Source organism: Hypanus sabinus, chromosome 6 (genome assembly GCF_030144855.1).
Source record: "Hypanus sabinus isolate sHypSab1 chromosome 6, sHypSab1.hap1, whole genome shotgun sequence".
In the NCBI taxonomy this organism is placed as follows: domain Eukaryota; kingdom Metazoa; phylum Chordata; class Chondrichthyes; order Myliobatiformes; family Dasyatidae; genus Hypanus; species Hypanus sabinus.
In genome coordinates this window covers 12,439,398-12,464,532 of record NC_082711.1, presented here as the reverse complement: position 1 = coordinate 12,464,532, position 25,135 = coordinate 12,439,398, and the positions used below count along the sequence as shown (strand labels likewise).

Below are 25,135 nucleotides of genomic sequence, written 5' to 3'. Positions count from 1 at the left end.
TGGGTCCGTGGGACTAGGCAGAAAAATGGTGCAGCACCGCCAAGAAGGGCCAAAAGGCCTGTTTCTGTGCTGTAATGTTCCATTGTTCTATGGACACTGTATCAGAGAATCAGTCACTGAGATAAGATGCAAAAGCCTTATTTTCTTTGTAATGTCAGTAATATACAAGAGGTGATTGATAAGTTTGTGGCTTAGGGTAGAAGGAGTCCATTTTAGAAAACCTAGCACATTTATTTTTCAACATAGTCCCCTCCTACATTTACACACTTAGTCCAGCAGTCGTGGAGCATACGTATCTTGGACCTCCAGAAAGTGTCCACAGCAGAGGTGATTGATGAGTTTGTAGCCTAAGGTAGGAGGAGATAGTTATACAGCTCTCATTACTTGCACATGCAGTCCAACTCTGAGTGATTAGGCAGGAAGTTTAAAGTTAATAACTCATCGGGGTGATTGATAAGTTTGTGGCCTAGGGTAGGAAACGATGAGTTCTGGAGATTGCTCCACCAAGTACTGAGGACCAAGAAGGTATGGACAAGGGAAGCACAGAAGCGCCTACAGGACTGCTGTGAATCGGTGGACTGGACTGTATTCAGGGATTCATTTTTGAACCTGGATGAGTACACCACAGCTGTTACCAACTTCATTAAGACCTGTCTGGATGGGTGTGCCCCTACAAAGACTGATTGGACATTCCCAAACCAAAATCCATGGATGAACCAGGAGATTCGTCATCTGTTGAAAGCTAGGTCTGTGGCATTCAAGTCTGGTGACCCAGGTCTGTACCAGAAAACCAGGTATGATTTGAGTAGGGCTATTATTTCAAGGGCAATGAGACAATCTCGAATGAGGTTGGAAGCAACATCAGCCATACAACTCTTGCAGGGTTTGCAAGACATTATTTCCTACAAATGAATGGCAGCAATGCTTCACTACCAGATGAGCTCAACACCTTCTGTGCCCACTTTGAAAGGGAGAATATAACTACAGCTGTGAAAATCCCTGCTGCACCTGATGACCTGTGATCTCCGTCTCAGAGGCCAATGTTAGTCTGTCTTTAAAGAGAGTGAACCCTCGCAAGGTGGAAGGTCCCAGTGGAGTACCTGGTAAGGCTCTGAAAACCTGTGCCAACCAACTAGCGGGAGAATTCAAGGGCATTTTCAACCTGTCACTGCTACGTGCGGAAGTACCCACTTCCTTCAAAAAAGCAACAATTATACCAGTGTCTAAGAAGAATAATGTGAGCTGCCTTAAAGACTACTGCCTGGTAGCACTCAAATCTACAGTGATGAAATGCTTTGAGAGGACATGACTAGACTGAACTCCTGCCTTAGCAAGGATCTGGACCCATTGGAATTTGCCTATCACCACAATAGGACAATGCCAGATGCAATCTCAATGGCTCTCCACACAGCTTTAGATCATCTGGACAACACAAACACTTGTATCAGATGCTGTTCATCAACTATAGCTCAGCATTTAATACCATCATTCTCACAGTCCTGATTGAGAAGTTGCAGAACCTGGGCCTCTGTACCTCCCTCTGCAAATGGATCTATGACTTCCTAACCAGAAGACCACAATCTGTGCGGATTGGTGATAACATCTCCTCCTCGCTGACGATCAACACTGGTGCACCTCAGGGGTGTGTGCTTAGCCCACTCTTCTAGTCTCTCTGTACCCATTACAGTGTGGCTAGGAATATGTTCAAATACCATCTACAAATTTGCTGATGATACAACCACTGTTGCTAGAATCTCAGGTGGTGACGAGAGGGCGTACAGGAGCGAGATATGCAAACTAGTGGAGTGGTGTCACAGCAACAACCATGCACTCAGCATTAGTAAGACGAAAGAGCTGATTGTGGACTTCAGGAAGGGTAAGACGAAGGAACACATACCGATCTCAAAGAGGGATCAGAAGTGGAGAGAGTGAGCAGCTTTAAGTTCCTGGGTGTCAAGATCTCTGAGGATTTAACCTGGTCCCAACATATTGATGTAGTCATAAAGAAGGTAAGACAGCCGCTATACTTCATTAGGAGTTTGAAGAGATTTGGTATGTCAACAAATACACTCAAAAACTTCTATAGATGTATCGTGGAGAGCATTCTGACAGGCTGCATCACTGTCTGGCGTGGGGGAGGGGCTTCTGCACAGGACCGAAAGAAGCTGCAGACAGTTGCAGATTTATTCGGCTTCATCTTGGGTACTAGCCTACAAAGTACCCAAGACATCTTCAAGGGGCGGTGTCTCAGAAAGGCAGCATCCATTATTAAATGACCTCTGGCACCCAGGGCATGTCCTTTTCTCACTGTTACCATCAGGTAGGAGGTACAGAAGCCTGAAGGCACATACTCAGCAATTCAGGAACAGCTTCTTCCCTTCAGCCATCCAATTCCTATATAGACTGAACTCTTGGACACTATCTCACTTTTTTTTAATATTTCTGTTTTTTTTGCACAATTTTTAATCTATTCAATATAAGAATTCTGTAATTGATTTATTTATTTATCTTCTGTATTATGTATTGCATTGAACTGCTGCTGCTAAGTTAACAAATTTCACAACACATGCCGGTGATAATAAACCTGATTTTGATTTAATTTACATTTCTCTTATAAATACTGCTTATATTTGAGATCCATCAAGGAGGTTCACAAGAATGATCCTGGATAAGAAAGGGTTAAGATATGAGGAGCGTTTGATGACTCTGGGCCTGAACTAACTGGAGTTTAGAAGAATAAAAGTGGATTTTATTGAAACCTACTGAATATTATATAGTGGGGGAGTCTAGGACCAGAGGACACAGCCTTAGAATAGAGAAACATCCATGCAGAAGAGATAAGTACAGATCTCTTTAATCAAAGGGTAGTGAATCTGTGAAATTCATTGCCACAAATGGCTGTGGAGGCCAAATCATTGGGTATATTTAAAGCAGAGTTTGACAGGTCAGGCGGGGTAAAGAGTTACGGGGAGAAGGATGGAGTATTGAATTGAAAAAAAATGGCAGAACAGACCTGATGAGCCAAGTAGCCTAATTCTGCTCCTATATGTTATGATCTGAATATCACGAAAGGGTATTAGGAAAGATTAGTGATGATTTGAACAGAAAGGTAGGTATTACGAGAGCATCCAAAAGCAGAGAATGGAAGAGAATTCTAAAACTTATTGTCCAAACTGCTTGGGGTGCAGGCACCAAAGTCTGGATTCCTCAAGAAGTGCTCAGCTGGGGGAATCCAGCAAACAGGCCAGAAGGAGAAGGTGGGGAATCCAGTGAATAGGCCAGTAGGAGGAGACAGGGAATCCGGTGAATAGACCAGTAGGAGGAGACAGGGAATCCGGTGAACAGGTTGGAAGGAGAAGGTGGGGAATCCGGTGAACAGGTTGGAAGGAGAAGGTGGGGAATCCGGTGAATAGGTTGGAAGGAGAAGGTGGGGAATCCGGTGAATAGGTTGGAAGGAGAAGGTGGGGAATCCGGTGAATAGGTTGGAAGGAGAAGGTGGGGAATCCGGTGAATAGGCCAGTAGGAGGAGACAGGGAATCCGGTGAATAGGTTGGAAGGAGGAGACAGGGAATCCGGTGAATAGGCCAGAAGGAGAAGGTGGGGAATCCGGTGAATAGGTTGGAAGGAGAAGGTGGGGAATCCGGTGAATAGGTTGGAAGGAGGAGACGGGGAATCCGGTGAATAGGCCAGAAGGAGAAGGTGGGGAATCTGGTGAATAGGTTGGAAGGAGGAGACAGGGAATCCGGTGAATAGGTTGGAAGGAGGAGATGGGGAATCCGGTGAATAGGTTGGAAGGAGGAGACGGGGAATCCGGTGAATAGGTTGGAAGGAGGAGATGGGGAATCCGGTGAATAGGTTGGAAGGAGGAGACGGGGAATCCGGTGAATAGGTTGGAAGGAGAAGGTGGGGAATCCGGTGAATAGGTTGGAAAGAGGAGACGGGGAATTCGGTGAATAGGTTGGAAGGAGGAGACAGGGAATCCGGTGAATAGGCCAGTAGGAGGAGATGGGGAATCCGGTGAATAGGTTGGAAAGAGGTGACGGGGAATCCGGTGAATAGGCCGGAAAGAGGAGACGGGGAATCCGGTGAATAGGCCAGAAGGAGAAGGTGGGGAATCCGGTGAACAGGTTGGAAGGAGAAGGTGGGGAATCCGGTGAATAGGTTGGAAGGAGAAGGTGGGGAATCCGGCGAATAGGTTGGAAGGAGAAGGTGGGGAATCCGGTGAATAGGCCAGTAGGAGGAGACAGGGAATCCGGTGAATAGGTTGGAAGGAGGAGACAGGGAATCCGGTGAATAGGCCAGAAGGAGAAGGTGGGGAATCCGGTGAATAGGTTGGAAGGAGAAGGTGGGGAATCCGATGAATAGGTTGGAAGGAGAAGGTGGGGAATCCGGTGAATAGGTTGGAAGGAGGAGACAGGGAATCCGGTGAATAGGTTGGAAGGAGGAGATGGGGAATCCGGTGAATAGGTTGGAAGGAGAAGGTGGGGAATCCGGTGAATAGGTTGGAAGGAGAAGGTGGGGAATCCGGTGAATAGGTTGGAAGGAGAAGGTGGGGAATCCGGTGAATAGGTTGGAAGGAGGAGACAGGGAATCCGGTGAATAGGTTGGAAGGAGGAGATGGGGAATCCGGTGAATAGGTTGGAAGGAGGAGACGGGGAATCCGGTGAATAGGTTGGAAGGAGAAGGTGGGGAATCCGGTGAATAGGCCAGTAGGAGGAGATGGGGAATCCGGTGAATAGGTTGGAAGGAGAAGGTGGGGAATCCGGTGAATAGGTTGGAAGGAGGAGACAGGGAATCCGGTGAATAGGTTGGAAGGAGGAGATGGGGAATCCGGTGAATAGGTTGGAAGGAGGAGACGGGGAATCCGGTGAATAGGTTGGAAGGAGAAGGTGGGGAATCCGGTGAATAGGCCAGTAGGAGGAGATGGGGAATCCGGTGAATAGGCCGGAAAGAGGAGACGGGGAATCCGGTGAATAGGCCAGAAGGAGAAGGTGGGGAATCCGGTGAACAGGTTGGAAGGAGAAGGTGGGGAATCCGGTGTATAGGTTGGAAGGAGAAGGTGGGGAATCCGGCGAATAGGTTGGAAGGAGAAGGTGGGGAATCCGGCGAATAGGTTGGAAGGAGGAGACAGGGAATCCGGTGAATAGGTTGGAAGGAGGAGACGGGGAATCCGGTGAACAGGTTGGAAGGAGAAGGTGGGGAATCCGGTGTATAGGTTGGAAGGAGAAGGTGGGGAATCCGGCGAATAGGTTGGAAGGAGAAGGTGGGGAATCCGGCGAATAGGTTGGAAGGAGGAGACAGGGAATCCGGTGAATAGGTTGGAAGGAGGAGACAGGGAATCCGGTGAATAGGTTGGAAGGAGGAGATGGGGAATCCGGTGAATAGGTTGGAAGGAGGAGACGGGGAATCCGGTGAATAGGTTGGAAGGAGAAGGTGGGGAATCCGGTGAATAGGCCAGTAGGAGGAGATGGGGAATCCGGTGAATAGGCCGGAAAGAGGAGACGGGGAATCCGGTGAATAGGCCAGAAGGAGAAGGTGGGGAATCCGGTGAACAGGTTGGAAGGAGAAGGTGGGGAATCCGGTGTATAGGTTGGAAGGAGAAGGTGGGGAATCCGGCGAATAGGTTGGAAGGAGAAGGTGGGGAATCCGGCGAATAGGTTGGAAGGAGGAGATGGGGAATCCGGTGAATAGGCCGGAAAGAGGAGACGGGGAATCCGGTGAATAGGCCAGAAGGAGAAGGTGGGGAATCCGGTGAACAGGTTGGAAGGAGAAGGTGGGGAATCCGGTGTATAGGTTGGAAGGAGAAGGTGGGGAATCCGGCGAATAGGTTGGAAGGAGAAGGTGGGGAATCCGGCGAATAGGTTGGAAGGAGGAGACAGGGAATCCGGTGAATAGGTTGGAAGGAGGAGACGGGGAATCCGGTGAACAGGTTGGAAGGAGAAGGTGGGGAATCCGGTGTATAGGTTGGAAGGAGAAGGTGGGGAATCCGGCGAATAGGTTGGAAGGAGAAGGTGGGGAATCCGGCGAATAGGTTGGAAGGAGGAGACAGGGAATCCGGTGAATAGGTTGGAAGGAGGAGACAGGGAATCCGGTGAATAGGTTGGAAGGAGGAGATGGGGAATCCGGTGAATAGGTTGGAAGGAGGAGACGGGGAATCCGGTGAATAGGTTGGAAGGAGAAGGTGGGGAATCCGGTGAATAGGCCAGTAGGAGGAGATGGGGAATCCGGTGAATAGGCCGGAAAGAGGAGACGGGGAATCCGGTGAATAGGCCAGAAGGAGAAGGTGGGGAATCCGGTGAACAGGTTGGAAGGAGAAGGTGGGGAATCCGGTGTATAGGTTGGAAGGAGAAGGTGGGGAATCCGGCGAATAGGTTGGAAGGAGAAGGTGGGGAATCCGGCGAATAGGTTGGAAGGAGGAGACAGGGAATCCGGTGAATAGGTTGGAAGGAGGAGACGGGGAATCCGGTGAACAGGTTGGAAGGAGAAGGTGGGGAATCCGGTGTATAGGTTGGAAGGAGAAGGTGGGGAATCCGGCGAATAGGTTGGAAGGAGAAGGTGGGGAATCCGGCGAATAGGTTGGAAGGAGGAGACAGGGAATCCGGTGAATAGGTTGGAAGGAGGAGACAGGGAATCCGGTGAATAGGTTGGAAGGAGGAGATGGGGAATCCGGTGAATAGGTTGGAAGGAGGAGACGGGGAATCCGGTGAATAGGTTGGAAGGAGAAGGTGGGGAATCCGGTGAATAGGCCAGTAGGAGGAGATGGGGAATCCGGTGAATAGGCCGGAAAGAGGAGACGGGGAATCCGGTGAATAGGCCAGAAGGAGAAGGTGGGGAATCCGGTGAACAGGTTGGAAGGAGAAGGTGGGGAATCCGGTGTATAGGTTGGAAGGAGAAGGTGGGGAATCCGGCGAATAGGTTGGAAGGAGAAGGTGGGGAATCCGGCGAATAGGTTGGAAGGAGGAGACAGGGAATCCGGTGAATAGGTTGGAAGGAGGAGACGGGGAATCCGGTGAACAGGTTGGAAGGAGAAGGTGGGGAATCCGGTGTATAGGTTGGAAGGAGAAGGTGGGGAATCCGGCGAATAGGTTGGAAGGAGAAGGTGGGGAATCCGGCGAATAGGTTGGAAGGAGGAGACAGGGAATCCGGTGAATAGGTTGGAAGGAGGAGACGGGGAATCCGGCGAATAGGTTGGAAGGAGAAGGTGGGGAATCCGGCGAATAGGTTGGAAGGAGGAGACAGGGAATCCGGTGAACAGGTTGGAAGGAGGAGACGGGGAATCCGGTGAACAGGTTGGAAGGAGGAGACGGGGAATCCGGCGAATAGGTTGGAAGGAGGAGACGGGGAATCCGGTGAAAAGGCCAGAAGGAGGAGACGAGGAATCCGGTGAAAAGGCCAGAAGGAGGAGACGGGGAATCCGGTGAATAGGTTGGAAGGAGGAGACGGGGAATCCGGTGAAAAGGCCAGAAGGAGGAGACGGGGAATCCGGTGAAAAGGCCAGTAGGAGGAGATGGGGAATCCGGTGAATAGGTTGGAAGGAGAAGGTGGGGAATCCGGCGAATAGGTTGGAAGGAGGAGATGGGGAATCCGGCGAATAGGTTGGAAGGAGGAGACGGGGAATCCGGCGAATAGGTTGGAAGGAGAAGGTGGGGAATCCGGCGAATAGGTTGGAAGGAGGAGACAGGGAATCCGGCGAATAGGTTGGAAGGAGGAGACGGGGAATCCGGCGAATAGGTTGGAAGGAGGAGACGGGGAATCCGGCGAATAGGTTGGAAGGAGAAGGTGGGGAATCCGGCGAATAGGTTGGAAGGAGGAGACAGGGAATCCGGTGAATAGGTTGGAAGGAGGAGACGGGGAATCCGGTGAACAGGTTGGAAGGAGAAGGTGGGGAATCCGGTGTATAGGTTGGAAGGAGAAGGTGGGGAATCCGGCGAATAGGTTGGAAGGAGAAGGTGGGGAATCCGGCGAATAGGTTGGAAGGAGGAGACAGGGAATCCGGTGAATAGGTTGGAAGGAGGAGACGGGGAATCCGGCGAATAGGTTGGAAGGAGAAGGTGGGGAATCCGGCGAATAGGTTGGAAGGAGGAGACGGGGAATCCGGCGAATAGGTTGGAAGGAGAAGGTGGGGAATCCGGCGAATAGGTTGGAAGGAGGAGATGGGGAATCCGGTGAATAGGCCGGAAAGAGGAGACGGGGAATCCGGTGAATAGGCCAGAAGGAGAAGGTGGGGAATCCGGTGAACAGGTTGGAAGGAGAAGGTGGGGAATCCGGTGTATAGGTTGGAAGGAGAAGGTGGGGAATCCGGCGAATAGGTTGGAAGGAGAAGGTGGGGAATCCGGCGAATAGGTTGGAAGGAGGAGACAGGGAATCCGGTGAATAGGTTGGAAGGAGGAGACGGGGAATCCGGTGAAAAGGCCAGAAGGAGGAGACGAGGAATCCGGTGAAAAGGCCAGAAGGAGGAGACGGGGAATCCGGTGAATAGGTTGGAAGGAGGAGACGGGGAATCCGGTGAAAAGGCCAGAAGGAGGAGACGGGGAATCCGGTGAAAAGGCCAGTAGGAGGAGATGGGGAATCCGGTGAATAGGTTGGAAGGAGAAGGTGGGGAATCCGGCGAATAGGTTGGAAGGAGGAGATGGGGAATCCGGCGAATAGGTTGGAAGGAGGAGACGGGGAATCCGGCGAATAGGTTGGAAGGAGAAGGTGGGGAATCCGGCGAATAGGTTGGAAGGAGGAGACAGGGAATCCGGCGAATAGGTTGGAAGGAGGAGACGGGGAATCCGGCGAATAGGTTGGAAGGAGGAGACGGGGAATCCGGCGAATAGGTTGGAAGGAGAAGGTGGGGAATCCGGCGAATAGGTTGGAAGGAGGAGACAGGGAATCCGGTGAATAGGTTGGAAGGAGGAGACGGGGAATCCGGTGAACAGGTTGGAAGGAGAAGGTGGGGAATCCGGTGTATAGGTTGGAAGGAGAAGGTGGGGAATCCGGCGAATAGGTTGGAAGGAGAAGGTGGGGAATCCGGCGAATAGGTTGGAAGGAGGAGACAGGGAATCCGGTGAATAGGTTGGAAGGAGGAGACGGGGAATCCGGCGAATAGGTTGGAAGGAGAAGGTGGGGAATCCGGCGAATAGGTTGGAAGGAGGAGACGGGGAATCCGGCGAATAGGTTGGAAGGAGAAGGTGGGGAATCCGGCGAATAGGTTGGAAGGAGGAGATGGGGAATCCGGTGAATAGGCCGGAAAGAGGAGACGGGGAATCCGGTGAATAGGCCAGAAGGAGAAGGTGGGGAATCCGGTGAACAGGTTGGAAGGAGAAGGTGGGGAATCCGGTGTATAGGTTGGAAGGAGAAGGTGGGGAATCCGGCGAATAGGTTGGAAGGAGAAGGTGGGGAATCCGGCGAATAGGTTGGAAGGAGGAGACAGGGAATCCGGTGAATAGGTTGGAAGGAGGAGACGGGGAATCCGGTGAACAGGTTGGAAGGAGAAGGTGGGGAATCCGGTGTATAGGTTGGAAGGAGAAGGTGGGGAATCCGGCGAATAGGTTGGAAGGAGAAGGTGGGGAATCCGGCGAATAGGTTGGAAGGAGGAGACAGGGAATCCGGTGAATAGGTTGGAAGGAGGAGACAGGGAATCCGGTGAATAGGTTGGAAGGAGGAGATGGGGAATCCGGTGAATAGGTTGGAAGGAGGAGACGGGGAATCCGGTGAATAGGTTGGAAGGAGAAGGTGGGGAATCCGGTGAATAGGCCAGTAGGAGGAGATGGGGAATCCGGTGAATAGGCCGGAAAGAGGAGACGGGGAATCCGGTGAATAGGCCAGAAGGAGAAGGTGGGGAATCCGGTGAACAGGTTGGAAGGAGAAGGTGGGGAATCCGGTGTATAGGTTGGAAGGAGAAGGTGGGGAATCCGGCGAATAGGTTGGAAGGAGAAGGTGGGGAATCCGGCGAATAGGTTGGAAGGAGGAGACAGGGAATCCGGTGAATAGGTTGGAAGGAGGAGACGGGGAATCCGGTGAACAGGTTGGAAGGAGAAGGTGGGGAATCCGGTGTATAGGTTGGAAGGAGAAGGTGGGGAATCCGGCGAATAGGTTGGAAGGAGAAGGTGGGGAATCCGGCGAATAGGTTGGAAGGAGGAGACAGGGAATCCGGTGAATAGGTTGGAAGGAGGAGACAGGGAATCCGGTGAATAGGTTGGAAGGAGGAGATGGGGAATCCGGTGAATAGGTTGGAAGGAGGAGACGGGGAATCCGGTGAATAGGTTGGAAGGAGAAGGTGGGGAATCCGGTGAATAGGCCAGTAGGAGGAGATGGGGAATCCGGTGAATAGGCCGGAAAGAGGAGACGGGGAATCCGGTGAATAGGCCAGAAGGAGAAGGTGGGGAATCCGGTGAACAGGTTGGAAGGAGAAGGTGGGGAATCCGGTGTATAGGTTGGAAGGAGAAGGTGGGGAATCCGGCGAATAGGTTGGAAGGAGAAGGTGGGGAATCCGGCGAATAGGTTGGAAGGAGGAGACAGGGAATCCGGTGAATAGGTTGGAAGGAGGAGACGGGGAATCCGGTGAACAGGTTGGAAGGAGAAGGTGGGGAATCCGGTGTATAGGTTGGAAGGAGAAGGTGGGGAATCCGGCGAATAGGTTGGAAGGAGAAGGTGGGGAATCCGGCGAATAGGTTGGAAGGAGGAGACAGGGAATCCGGTGAATAGGTTGGAAGGAGGAGACAGGGAATCCGGTGAATAGGTTGGAAGGAGGAGATGGGGAATCCGGTGAATAGGTTGGAAGGAGGAGACGGGGAATCCGGTGAATAGGTTGGAAGGAGAAGGTGGGGAATCCGGTGAATAGGCCAGTAGGAGGAGATGGGGAATCCGGTGAATAGGCCGGAAAGAGGAGACGGGGAATCCGGTGAATAGGCCAGAAGGAGAAGGTGGGGAATCCGGTGAACAGGTTGGAAGGAGAAGGTGGGGAATCCGGTGTATAGGTTGGAAGGAGAAGGTGGGGAATCCGGCGAATAGGTTGGAAGGAGAAGGTGGGGAATCCGGCGAATAGGTTGGAAGGAGGAGATGGGGAATCCGGTGAATAGGCCGGAAAGAGGAGACGGGGAATCCGGTGAATAGGCCAGAAGGAGAAGGTGGGGAATCCGGTGAACAGGTTGGAAGGAGAAGGTGGGGAATCCGGTGTATAGGTTGGAAGGAGAAGGTGGGGAATCCGGCGAATAGGTTGGAAGGAGAAGGTGGGGAATCCGGCGAATAGGTTGGAAGGAGGAGACAGGGAATCCGGTGAATAGGTTGGAAGGAGGAGACGGGGAATCCGGTGAACAGGTTGGAAGGAGAAGGTGGGGAATCCGGTGTATAGGTTGGAAGGAGAAGGTGGGGAATCCGGCGAATAGGTTGGAAGGAGAAGGTGGGGAATCCGGCGAATAGGTTGGAAGGAGGAGACAGGGAATCCGGTGAATAGGTTGGAAGGAGGAGACAGGGAATCCGGTGAATAGGTTGGAAGGAGGAGATGGGGAATCCGGTGAATAGGTTGGAAGGAGGAGACGGGGAATCCGGTGAATAGGTTGGAAGGAGAAGGTGGGGAATCCGGTGAATAGGCCAGTAGGAGGAGATGGGGAATCCGGTGAATAGGCCGGAAAGAGGAGACGGGGAATCCGGTGAATAGGCCAGAAGGAGAAGGTGGGGAATCCGGTGAACAGGTTGGAAGGAGAAGGTGGGGAATCCGGTGTATAGGTTGGAAGGAGAAGGTGGGGAATCCGGCGAATAGGTTGGAAGGAGAAGGTGGGGAATCCGGCGAATAGGTTGGAAGGAGGAGACAGGGAATCCGGTGAATAGGTTGGAAGGAGGAGACGGGGAATCCGGTGAACAGGTTGGAAGGAGAAGGTGGGGAATCCGGTGTATAGGTTGGAAGGAGAAGGTGGGGAATCCGGCGAATAGGTTGGAAGGAGAAGGTGGGGAATCCGGCGAATAGGTTGGAAGGAGGAGACAGGGAATCCGGTGAATAGGTTGGAAGGAGGAGACGGGGAATCCGGCGAATAGGTTGGAAGGAGAAGGTGGGGAATCCGGCGAATAGGTTGGAAGGAGGAGACAGGGAATCCGGTGAACAGGTTGGAAGGAGGAGACGGGGAATCCGGTGAACAGGTTGGAAGGAGGAGACGGGGAATCCGGCGAATAGGTTGGAAGGAGGAGACGGGGAATCCGGTGAAAAGGCCAGAAGGAGGAGACGAGGAATCCGGTGAAAAGGCCAGAAGGAGGAGACGGGGAATCCGGTGAATAGGTTGGAAGGAGGAGACGGGGAATCCGGTGAAAAGGCCAGAAGGAGGAGACGGGGAATCCGGTGAAAAGGCCAGTAGGAGGAGATGGGGAATCCGGTGAATAGGTTGGAAGGAGAAGGTGGGGAATCCGGCGAATAGGTTGGAAGGAGGAGATGGGGAATCCGGCGAATAGGTTGGAAGGAGGAGACGGGGAATCCGGCGAATAGGTTGGAAGGAGAAGGTGGGGAATCCGGCGAATAGGTTGGAAGGAGGAGACAGGGAATCCGGCGAATAGGTTGGAAGGAGGAGACGGGGAATCCGGCGAATAGGTTGGAAGGAGGAGACGGGGAATCCGGCGAATAGGTTGGAAGGAGAAGGTGGGGAATCCGGCGAATAGGTTGGAAGGAGGAGACAGGGAATCCGGTGAATAGGTTGGAAGGAGGAGACGGGGAATCCGGTGAACAGGTTGGAAGGAGAAGGTGGGGAATCCGGTGTATAGGTTGGAAGGAGAAGGTGGGGAATCCGGCGAATAGGTTGGAAGGAGAAGGTGGGGAATCCGGCGAATAGGTTGGAAGGAGGAGACAGGGAATCCGGTGAATAGGTTGGAAGGAGGAGACGGGGAATCCGGCGAATAGGTTGGAAGGAGAAGGTGGGGAATCCGGCGAATAGGTTGGAAGGAGGAGACGGGGAATCCGGCGAATAGGTTGGAAGGAGGAGACGGGGAATCCGGCGAATAGGTTGGAAGGAGGAGACGGGGAATCCGGCGAATAGGTTGGAAGGAGGAGACGGGGAATCCGGCGAATAGGTTGGAAGGAGGAGACGGGGAATCCGGCGAATAGGTTGGAAGGAGGAGACGGGGAATCCGGTGAATAGGTTGGAAGGAGGAGACGGGGAATCCGGCGAATAGGTTGGAAGGAGCAGGTGGGGAATCCGGCGAATAGGTTGGAAGGAGGAGACGGGGAATCCGGCGAATAGGTTGGAAGGAGGAGACGGGGAATCCGGTGAAAAGGCCAGAAGGAGGAGACGAGGAATCCGGTGAAAAGGCCAGAAGGAGGAGACGGGGAATCCGGTGAATAGGTTGGAAGGAGGAGACGGGGAATCCGGTGAAAAGGCCAGAAGGAGGAGACGGGGAATCCGGTGAAAAGGCCAGTAGGAGGAGATGGGGAATCCGGTGAATAGGTTGGAAGGAGGAGACGGGGAATCCGGTAGGCAGCTGGGAAAAGTTGAAGCTGGCAGTCGGCTGGGAAAAGGTGAAGCCAGTGGTCAGGCCAGAGAAGATTTAGAAGAGCCTAACCTGGGTGCAGACTGTGTTACTACCTGCTACCCAAAAACATCAGAGGTTGTACGAGGGCAGCATGCAGTGTAACCGTGAGTGACTATCTTGGACATTTCTCTTGCGATCTCAAGACCTTATTAGACATTGATAATGTGAGATGCTGCAGGCCTGTTTCCCTCATTTGGTGGCGAGACAGGCAACGTCACAGCAGCGAGGCCTCAGCTGTAGCAAGGACTAGGCCTCAAGTGGGTTGGCCTGCTGCTGAAGTCCAGGTAAGACGATGCTGGAAGCAGTGTAGAATGGAGTCCATGCTCGGTTGCGAGCTGGTCTCTCCCATCAGTGTTGCCCTCCAGTATTTGAGCACTGGATTGAAAGAAAGGCTAGATTGCTGGAAGCTATACTATCAATCTGACTGTATGCATGTATGCTCTGAATGATAATTAAATAATTTGATTTGATTAGGTTAGCACAACGCTATTACAGCTCAGGGCGTTGGAGTTTGGAGTTCAACTCTAATGACCTTCGTAAGAAGTCTGTGTACATCCTCTCCAAGGAATGCACAGGTTTTCCCTGGATGATCCTGCTTTCTCCCTGATGCACCATCAATAACTCACTCTGAGACATGAAGGCGAGATATCGGCTTTTATTGACTGGAAGAAGGAACAAGCAGTGGTTGACCACCATACTACATCCTGGAGACTGAGGGCAGGGCTCAGGCCTCAATCGCCTTTATACAGGGGTCTGTGGGAGGAGCCACAGGAGCAGTCAGCAGGGGGCGTGTCCAGACAGGTATATGTAGTTCACCACACTCCCACAGTCTAAAAATGTATTGGCAAATTAATTGGTTACTGTAAATCAGGGGTTCGGGGGTCACCAACCTTTTTTGCACCGCGGACCGGTTTAATATTGACAATATTCTTGTGGACCGGCCAACCTGGTGGGGGGGGGAGGTGTTAATCACAACCGGAATCTAGATGATGTCAACTGTAAGTCACGTCTAAGTGGCTAATACACTCAATTTCATTTCTAAAAGGGTTTATCTAATGAATTTAATATTAAACACACAGCGCACATTTTCCTCCCACGAATATAGTGATAAGTCAATTATAAGTCACTTAAAAGTCAATAATATTTTAAGTAACGTTTGGATATTAAACACACAACGCATGAACATGCGCTTGTATGAACATATAAAATCATTGCAACACACCAATATTGCTGAATCAGTGGGAGCCCTGGGCTTGTTTCCCTGCAACAAGACGGTCCCATCGAGGGGTGATGGAAGACAGTGATACTCGAAGGGGGTTCCTTATGTCCCGTCTATTCTGCAATTTAGTTTTCGAGGCTCTCAGCACTTGCTTCTGTCCCGCTTGCTCACATTTTTTCCACTAAAAAAACTCAACGGGTTTGTCTTTAAACGTGGGGTGCTAGGACTCAAGGTGCTGAAGCAGTTTTAAGGGCTTCATTGCCTCATTAGACAGCCTCCAGCCTCCCGCCCGCCCGCCGCCTTGGGGGTGGTGAGAGGACAAGGTAAGGGCCGGAGGTCCCTGTGCCGGGGCCGCAGCGGTCGCAGTCCGGAGAGCGAGGACCAGTATGACAGAGCGCGCGCCCAACCCCCTTGTAGGTAGGTAGGATCTATTGGCCAACAATTGTTTGGCTCGAGGGATGACCTTCAGTAGATCGCAGCGAGGTAGCTGCACTGCTACTTATGAAACCCTGAGCCCGAATTAGGTTTTCTGCAAATATTTTAGCACCAGGTTCGCCATGAACATTCGGTGTGCTAAACATGTTTAGAGGCGGCGCCCATCTGTCCGCTCTGCAGGCCAGTAGCAACGACACTTCTCGCCGGCCGGTTACCCGAGATCAACCAGTGATCCCTGGCACAAGGGTATCACTGCATTTAGGCGACTGATGACCTCGCGTGCGTTCAAGTTCAACAGTGGGCATGACAGGGAATGAGGAAAGGTGCAGCTGACATATAGTTTCATATCGCCAGATCAAGTCGTTACATCGCGGCCCGGTAGCACATGCTTTGCGGCCCGGTGGTTGGGGACCACTGCTATAAATTGTCTCATGATTAGGTTAAGGTTACATCGGAGTTTGCAAGGCCAGAAAAGCCTATTCTGTGCTGTATCACTGAATAAATAAAGAGGCCATATTTGATCATAAAGAAATCTGGGAGTATAGGCTGCTGTAGCAATTAAGTAATTATGGTAGAAATAATAAACATAAATTACATGTTATGTACTGACTTAGAGAACTTGCACTTTTTTTTACAGTTTTGAGTAACTGATGAAGTTATAAGGAGAATTATTGAGACAGTGTGGGCAATAATGTTTAATATACACCCTCTCTCATACAGCTCACATTTATCTGCTGACGTTCTCTGCACTGACATTACCTAAATAGAGTTGAGCAGGATAATAAATCAGCCATGACGGAATGGCAGATCAGGCTTGATGAGCTAAATATTTGTAACATGTAGTTGTTTGAGTTACTGTCAACCTTCCTGTCAGCTTGAAGCAGTCTGGCCATTCTCCTCTGACCCCTCATTAATGAGTCATTTTCACCCACAGAACTGCTGCTCACTGGATTTTTTTTTTTTGCTTATTGTACTCTTCTCTGTAAACTCTAGAGACTATTCTGTGTGAAAATACCAAAAGATCAGCAGTTTCTGAGATACTGAAACTACCCCATCTGGCGCCAACAATCATTCCACAGTCAAAGTGGCTTAGACCACATTTCTGCCCCATTCTGATGTTCGGGATGAACAACAGCTAAACCTCTTGACCATATCTGCATGCTTTTATGCATTGAGTTGCTGATACATGATTGGCTGATTAGATATTTACATTAACAAGCAGGTGTACAGGTGTACTTAATAAAGTGGTCACAGTGTGTGTAATAGAGAATGGCTACATAGCAAGAAAAACTCATTTTCAAAATTTTAACAGAAGCCAGGAACAACGAACATGATCTTTTGCAAAAATTAATTTCATTCTAAGAAGCCCACATGTGGGCTGCTCATTAATGCCGAAAGACAATCTGTTTTCAGTAATTTCTCCCCCTGGGGCTTTCCAATTATGTGCGCTATGATGCTGGCCAACATTCAAGTGTGCAGTGGGGAGGATGGCAAGTGCACATTTTAATTAAAATGATGCCACCTCAGTCTAGTTCTGAAGTGGCAATCTTCAATTCATTCTGTTCTGAACCTAAGGCTCTGTGGCAACGGCACAAAGGTTATCAGCTAATGTACCAGGCTGGGCTGTATAGTTGTGAATATCCCTCACTAAAACACACACAAGAGGTACTTACATGCTTTCAGTGCTACCACTGACGACGTCTTCAAAGATCAACTTTTGCAAAACACAGGCTTGAACGGCAGCCAAAACCCCACATGGACCACCCTAGAAAAATCAGAGACCAGAACCTAGTTATGATAGCACTGGTGCAGAATCAGATTCAGGTTTAATATCACTGACTTCTGATTTAAAATTTGATGTTTTGCAATGCAATACACTAAATATACAATAAACTACAAGAAAATATATATAATAAAGAAATAAGTCATGCAAAAAGGCAGCAAAAATAGTGAGATAATGCTCATGGACCATTCAGAAATTTTATGGTAGAGGGGAATAAACTGTTCCAAACACATTAAGTAGGTGTCTTCAGGCTTCTGTAGCTCCTCTTGGATTGTAGTAATGAGAAAAGCAATCATCTAAGATGGAACCAGAGTGGTAACTCTTTGTGCGCATCTCCAAATACAATAGCGTCCAGTTATTTGGGCCATCAATTAATTGGGGTAGCCACTTACTTGGGGCAATTCTTAAAGAACAAAATCTAATCAAGAAAACAGCCAGAATTCCTTTCATTTATTTGGGACACTAGCTGCTTAATTCAGACAGCAGTTTGTTGCTGAACAGTTTCTAATTAGCGTCAATCACATGCACTTACAGTGTGCTTGGAAAAAACAGTTTTTAAAAGTGTCAGTTGTGTATTTGTGTTTAAAAAGCAGTGATTTTTGTCACTGACAGCTGGCGAGAAATAAGCAGTAAGACAATTCATAACTGTTTTGCTTACTGCAGTTCCAAGCATTCAGGCTTGGAGATGCCAGAAATGACCGGAGTGAAATTGAAGCAATTTCACTACTTCATCAAGTTAGAAATATGAAAATTTGAAAGTATTGACAATCATCTTGAATGTTACTATGAACATTTCGAGGATACAATCATTATATGAAGGTAGTCCATTATCTGGACTAGGTGTTAGCGCAGATTTTGTTCATTTACAGTCAAAAAGAACACGACAGCATACACTAGATGAATTCTTTTGTTGACTATTAGGATCTAATACTAAGTTTTATAGTACTTTGTAGTATTAGTAGTATGATAATTTGTCCTGTATGCCCTGTATTTCATTTAAATATATATTTGTTGCTCAATTAAAATTAGTTTGTCTTTTTATACCTCTTTAAATATTTCCATGAAACTTTGACTAAATGGGCCAAAAGGTACTGGTCCCAAAGTTTCTCAGTTAACTGGAATTTATTATATCCTCTTTTAAGACTACTATAGCCAATTACTGCTTCTTACTGGTCTTATGATTATGCAATATTTACAACCTTAAGAGTCATATCTCTCTAAAGCACAGAGCCAAAAGGATAATAAAAAGCAATAAAATATAAAGGGTACACATTTTTCAGCATCAGCTCCTCGCAATACCATGGTGAACTACATACAGCCAGTTCTAGGACAAGGAACAAGATTCTGAAAATTAAACCATGTTACAGCATTTAATTGTGCTGGCTAATGCAGGTAACATGGCAATTAATCTGCATACAATGTGGAGTCTTACTTCAGTGGTTGGTAAGTTGATGGAGAAAATCCTGACAGGCAAGATTTATGAACATTTGGAGAGACATATTATGATCAGGAATAGTCAGCGTGGCTTTGTCAAAGGCAGCTCGTGTCTCACAAGCCTGATTGAATTTTTTGAGGATGTAACTAAACACTTTTGATAAGGTATCCCATGCAAGGCTTGTTGATAAAGTAAGGAGGCATGGGATCCAAAGGAATCTTGCTTTGTGGATACAGAACTGGCTTGCACAAAGAAGGCAAAGAGTGGTTGTAGATGGGTCATATTCTGCATGGAGGTTGGTGACCAATAGTGTGCCTCAGGGATCTGTTCTGGGACCCCTTCTCTTAGTGATTTTTATAAATGACTTGGATGAGTAAGTGGAGGGATGGGTTAATAGATTTGCTGATGACATAAAGGTTGGGTTGTTGTGGATGTGGAGGGCTGTCAGAGGTTACAACGGGACATTGATTAGATGCAAAACTGGGCTGAGAAGTGGCAGATGGAGTTCAACCCAGATAAGTGTGAGGTAGTTCATTTTGGTAGGTCAAATATGATGGCAGAATATGGTTTTAATGGTAAGACTATTGGCAGCGTGGAGGATCAGAGGGAACCTGGGGTCCTAGTGCATAGGACATTCAAAGCTGCTGTGTAGGTGACTGTGTGGTTAAGAAGGCATATGGTGTATTGGCCTTCATCAAACATGGGATTGAGTTTAATTAGCTGTAATGTTACAGTTATATAAGACCATGGTCAGACCTCACTTGGAGTACTGTGCTCAGTTCTGGTCACCTCAGTACAGGAAGGATGTGGAAACTATAGAAATAGTGCAGAGGAGATTTATTAGAACACTAGAATACTACAGAACAGTACAGGCCCTTCAGCCCACAATGTTGTGCCGACCCATATATTCCTTAAAAAAAAGTACTAAACCACACTACCCCGTAACCCTCTGTTTTTCTTTCATCCATGTGCCTGTCCAAGAGGCTCTTAAATACCCCTAATGTTTTAGCCTCCATTAACTTTGTACATATGCCCTCTGGTGTTTGCTATTCATGCCCTGGGAAACATGTACTGACTATCCACCCTATCTATGCCTCCCATAATCTTGTAGACCAATCAAGTCCCCTTTCATCTTCTACGCTCCAAAGAGAAAAGTCCCAGTTCTGCTAACCTTGCCTCATAAGACTTGTTTTCCAATCCAGGCAACATCTTGGTAAATCTCCTCTGCACCCTCTCCATAGCTTCCACATCCTTCCTATAATGAGGTGACCAAATCTGAACACAATACCCAAAGTGTGGTCTCACCAGAAATTTGTAGAGTTGCAACACGACCTCTCTACTCTTAAATTCAATCCCCCTATTAATGAAGCCTAGCAACCCATAGGCTTTCTTAACTATCCTATAAACCTTGAGGGATGTATGGATTTGAACCCCAAGGTTCCTCTGTTCATCCACACTCTTAAGTAACCAACCATTAACCCTGTACTCAGCCTTCTGGTTTGTCCTTCCAAAATGCATCACCACACACTTATCCGGAACAAACTCCATCTGCCACTTTTCTGCCCAACTCTGCATCCTGTCTATATTCTATTGTAACCTTCGACAACCCACAGCTCCATCCACAACTCCTCCAATCTTCATGTCATCCACAAACTTACTCACCTATCCTTCTGCCTCTTCATCCAGGTCACTTATAAAAATCACGAACAGCAGTGGTCCCAGGACAGCACTCCACTAGTCACCAACCTCCAGACAGAATACTTTCCTTCCACTACTACCCTCTGCTTTCTTCCTGTAAGCCAATTTTTTAACCAAACAGCCAAGGTTCCACTGATCCCATGCCTCATGACTTTCTGGATGAATCTTTCATGGGGGACCTTGTCAAATGCACATAGACCACATCTACCACCCTATCCTCATCCATTTCTTTTGTTACCTCTTCAAAAAACTAAATTAGGCTCATGAGGCACAACCTTCCCCTTCACAAAGCCATGTTGACTATCCATGAGTAGACTGTACTTCTCCAAATGCTCGTAGATCCTATCCTTAAGAAGCCTTTCCAATAGTTTACAGACCACCAACATAAGACTCACCGGTCTACAGTTCCCAGGATTCTCCCTATTACCTTTTTTAAACAAGGGAACTACGTTTGCCATTCTCCAATCCTCCGGCAACTCCCCTGCAGCCAAAGAGGATTCAAAGATCATAGCTACTGCTCCAGCAATCTATTCTCTCACTTCCCACAGCAACCTGGGGTATATCACATCTGGCCCTGAGGACTTATCAATCTTGATGATTTTAAGGAGATCCAACACTACTTCTTCCTTAACCTCCACATTGTCCAGCACACAGGCCTGCTCTATTTTGACCTCACCCTGATCAAGGTCCTTTTCACTTGTGAATACTGAAGCAAAGTATTCATTTAGGATCTCCCCAACCTCCAGGCGCATGTTGCCCTCTTTATCCTTTAGCGGTCCCACCTTCATTCTTGTCATCCTCCTATTCTTCACATACACATAGAACGCCTTGGGGTTCTCCTTAATCCTGCATGCCACGGCCTTCTCTTGTCCCCTTCGAGCTCTCCTAAGTCCTTTCTTAAGCTCGTTCCTGGCTACCCTATATTTCTCATGAGCCCCTCCTGTTTCCTGCTTCTTGCATCTAACATATGCTTTCTTCTTCCTCTTGACGAGTTGCCTCACATGTTTCATCAGCCACGGTTCCCTTTTCCTACCATCTTTTCCTTGCCTCAGTGGGACAAACCTATCCTGAACCCAGCCCAAGTGGTCCCTAAACTTCTCCCACATTACTTCTGTGCTTTCCCCTTTGAGCATCTGTTTTCAATTTACTCTCGCTAGTTCCTGCCTCATCCCTTCAAAGTTAGCCCTTCCCCAGTTAAGCACTTTGCCATTTTGTCTGTTTGTATCCCTTTCCATAGCTATGCTGAAGCTAAGGGAGTTGTGGTCACTCTCACCAAAATGCTCCCCCACCAAGAGGTCTGTCACCTGACCAGATTCATTACCCAGAACTAGATCCAGTATGGCCTCTCCTCTCATCGGCCGGTCCACATACTGTGTCAGGAATCCTTCTTGAACACACCTGACAAATTCAACCCCATCTATCTCCCTTGCAGTCAGGAGGTGCCAGTCAATATGAGGGAAGTTGAAATCACCCATAACTACTACCCTGGATTTCCTGCTCCATTCTAAAATCTGCCTGGTTTTCTCCTCCTCGGTGTCCCGAGGGCTATTTGGGGGCCTGTAGACTACTTCCAGCACAGTGACTGATCCCTTCCTATTTCTGACCCACCCACACCGACTCAGTGGACACTCCCTCTGCATCATCCTCCCTTTCTACAGCTGTGATACTATCCCTGACCAGTAATGCTACTCCTTCCCCCGGCCCATTTCTACCTCCCATCCTATTCCTTTTAAAACACCTAAACCCCAGTACCTGCATCAGCCAATCCTACACTTCCTCCAGCCAAATTTCAGTAACGGCCAGAACGTCATAGTTCCACATACTGGTCCATGCTCTAAGTTCATCCCCTTTATTCCTAATACTCCTAGCATTGAAATAGACACATTTCAACCCCTCTAACTGGCTACATTTATGTTTTGTTCCCTGCCTGTCCTTCCTCACCAACTCAGAACACATAGCATAATGCCCTTGTCCTTCTACCCGAATCTCTGCACTCACATTCTGATTCCCACCCCCCGCCAAACTAGTTTAAACCCACCCCAAAAGCTGCAGCAAACCTGCCTGCCAGGATATTGGTCCCTTTCCAGTTCAAGGTTTACAAGCTTGTTGTCTGGATTGGCAAGCATGCCTTATGAGAGTAGATTGAGTGAACTTGGCCTTTTCTCCTTAGAGTGACGATGGATGAGAGGTGACATGATAGACGTACATAAGATGAGAGATATTGATCTTGTGGATAGTCAGAGGCTTTATCCAGGGCTGAAATGGCTAACACTAGAGGACACAGTTTTAAGGTGTTTGGAAGTAGGTACGGAGAAGATGTCAGGGGTAAGTTTTTTTTACGCAGGGAGTGGTGAGTGCGTGGAATGGGCTGCCGGCGACGGTGGTGGAGGCGAATACGATAGGGTCTTTTAAGAGACTCTTGGATAGGTACATGGAGCTTAGAAAAATAGAGGGCTATGGGTAACCCAAGGTAATTTCTAAATTAAATACATGCTGGGCACAGCATTTTGGGCCAAAGGGCCTATATTGTTTCTGTAGGCTTTCTATGGAGGCCCAAGTTCATTTTGAAAATAGAGACAAGACATTGGAGTAGAATTCAGTCACTTGGCCCATTGAGTCTGTTCTGCCACTTCATGTCTGATATTTTTCCCGCTCTCAACACACTCTCCAACATTTGAAACCCTTACTAATCAAGAACCTATCAACCTCTGCTTTCCAAATCACTTGAGAGTCCGAATCGCATGCTGGAGATTTTAGATGCAGCGTAGTACCTTGAAGCTACTGAAATAGAAACATAGAATGTTAGGAAGCACCACCACTTGAATGGGATCTTAAGTCAAGATCCCAAACGACCAGTTACATGGATTTAAAAGACCCAGCTGATATTTATGGCTCAATCAGCATCTCCGTTGCCCCTAGGTTATATGGCCATTTTCTCATTGATGGTTAAGATATGATTAGCTTTATTTATCATTTGCATATCAAGTCAAGTCAAGTCACTTTTTATTGTCATTTCGACCATAACTGCTGGCACAGTACATAGTAAAAATGAGACGACATTTTTCAGGACCATGGTGTTACATGAAACAGTACAAAAGCTAGACTGAACATGCAGCGAAACATGTCATTTGTGTCAATAATCAACAGTCTAAAGATGTGCTGGGGCAGTCCACAAGTGTGCCATGCTTCCAGTGCCAACATAGCATACCCAAAATTGGCTAACCCTAGCCCATACATCTTTGGAATGTGGGAGGAAACTTGTGCACCCAAAGAAAATCCGTATGGTCACAGGAAGAATTTACAAAAATCCTAACAGACTCGGGAATTGAACCCTGATCTTCCAAATGCTAGCACTCAACTAGTGGAATGGTGATGAACAGAGACAAGGTTTCTCACAGGTCAGTGACGTTTGTTTAAAAGTACAAAAGGAACAAGCAGGCGGCCATTGTTTTTTTGTACAAAATATCTTTATTACAAATTCAGTGCTCCAATCAATACAAACCAGTGACCAACACAATGATTACACAACTGCTGGACAAACGACATTAAACTAAAATGTTTCTATCTCTGTCGATGATATTGCTAACCCCGCGTGGAGCCCAACTGTCCTGGAACGCCTCTATGGTCACCATGGACAGTGCGTGTTCCCTCTCAATGGTTACTTGGGCACAGAGATAACCCCTAAACATTGTCAGGCAATCTGCCCAGCCAGATCCCTCCACCACCGTTTCCAGGACCCATGGACAGCTGTTTTTACCAGCCCCAGGAGCAAATTGACGAGGACATCCTCATCCCTCCATGCCCCCCTCCTGACCATATATAAATATAGGGTGGGGCTAAAATGTAACCAGAAGGCGAGAAGCAGCCCTCACAGATAAGCACAAAGGGGCTGCAGCCTTGCACACTCCACATACATGTGGTGCACGGTTTCTTCCAACCCGCAGAAGTGACATGTGGCTGAGAGGTCTGTGTACAAGCTAAGGAACTTGCTGGAGAGCACCACTCTGTGCAGCAGCCTCTACCCGATATACCCAAGGTGCATGGGAGGAACTCCCACGTGAAGGAAATTCCACTGAGGACACCCCTCACCCCCAGGCAGAAAGACAGTCCGCCATGGAGTGTCGGAGTGGTGGAACAGCAGCCCATGCAGGTACCTCCTTGCATTCCTGAGTGGGATTGCGGGTGTCGATGAGAGGTGGCTCTGCTCTCGAATAAAATTGCGGGGCTTGGGCCCAATGAGCAGCTTCGGCAGTGCAGAGGTGAGCCCAGCTGCAGTCATTCCACACACCTGAGCCACATCAACATCCGTTGAGTTAGGGCAGGGGTTGGCAGTTCTTTCAGCCAGGACTCTGTCCTCTGTCAGAGGAGGAGAGTCCTGGCTTGAGGTAACCATGTTCCAGACTCTCCGCAAAGCAGCATGGCTGACACCGACTGGTGGTAGTCGCATCTCTTCGTGAAGACAGCAGCCCCTTTGGAGAAAGTACCTTGCTAACATGCGTCACCTGGGAGGATGCTTGGCATACTGGTGGACACCACCAGCTGTGTACGGACACACACCAGTGACTGTCCGCCCTCTACCTCTGGGAGATTCAAGACAGCTGCGGAGATTCAAGACAGTTTCTTGTTACCCCAGAAGAAATCTACTGACTTCCTCTGCATTCTTGCGACAGGTGGGGCCAAGATGATCATCTGGGACCACAACATGGAGGCCACCAGCTGGGTTTATGACCACCACCCTGCCTCGATAGGAAAGCACCCTGAGAAGGCCTGACCAGCATCCCAGCTGGGCCATGTCTTTCATCTCCAGGTCCTGCCAGTTTGCCAGCCAGGTCTCCCCAGAAGAACTCAGGTAGACTCCCAGATAGAAGAAATACAGTACCTGGTGCTCCACTCAAAAGCTCTCATCTCCTCTGCAGGGAGTCCACCTGCCACTGACCCACTAAGGGTCTGGAACATTTCACCCAGTTGATCCTAGCAGAGGACGCTGTTGAGAAAACTTCCTAGCACTTGCACATCTTCCACAGGTCACTGGGATCTGTCATCATCAGGAACACATCATCAGCGTAGGTTG

At 48.9% G+C, this 25,135-nt stretch overlaps 1 protein-coding gene across 3 annotated transcripts in view; it reads right to left on the bottom strand.

The window, feature by feature from the left end:
• Positions 1 to 25,135, bottom strand: part of mindy4 (MINDY lysine 48 deubiquitinase 4) — a 331,295-nt gene that overhangs the window by 122,080 nt on the left and 184,080 nt on the right. For all 3 annotated transcript variants that reach the window (XM_059971726.1, XM_059971727.1, XM_059971728.1), the window contains exon 9: positions 16,822 to 16,913. In XM_059971726.1, coding sequence (XP_059827709.1) covers positions 16,822 to 16,913 — 92 coding nt within the window. The remainder of the gene's footprint in view (positions 1 to 16,821; positions 16,914 to 25,135) is intronic.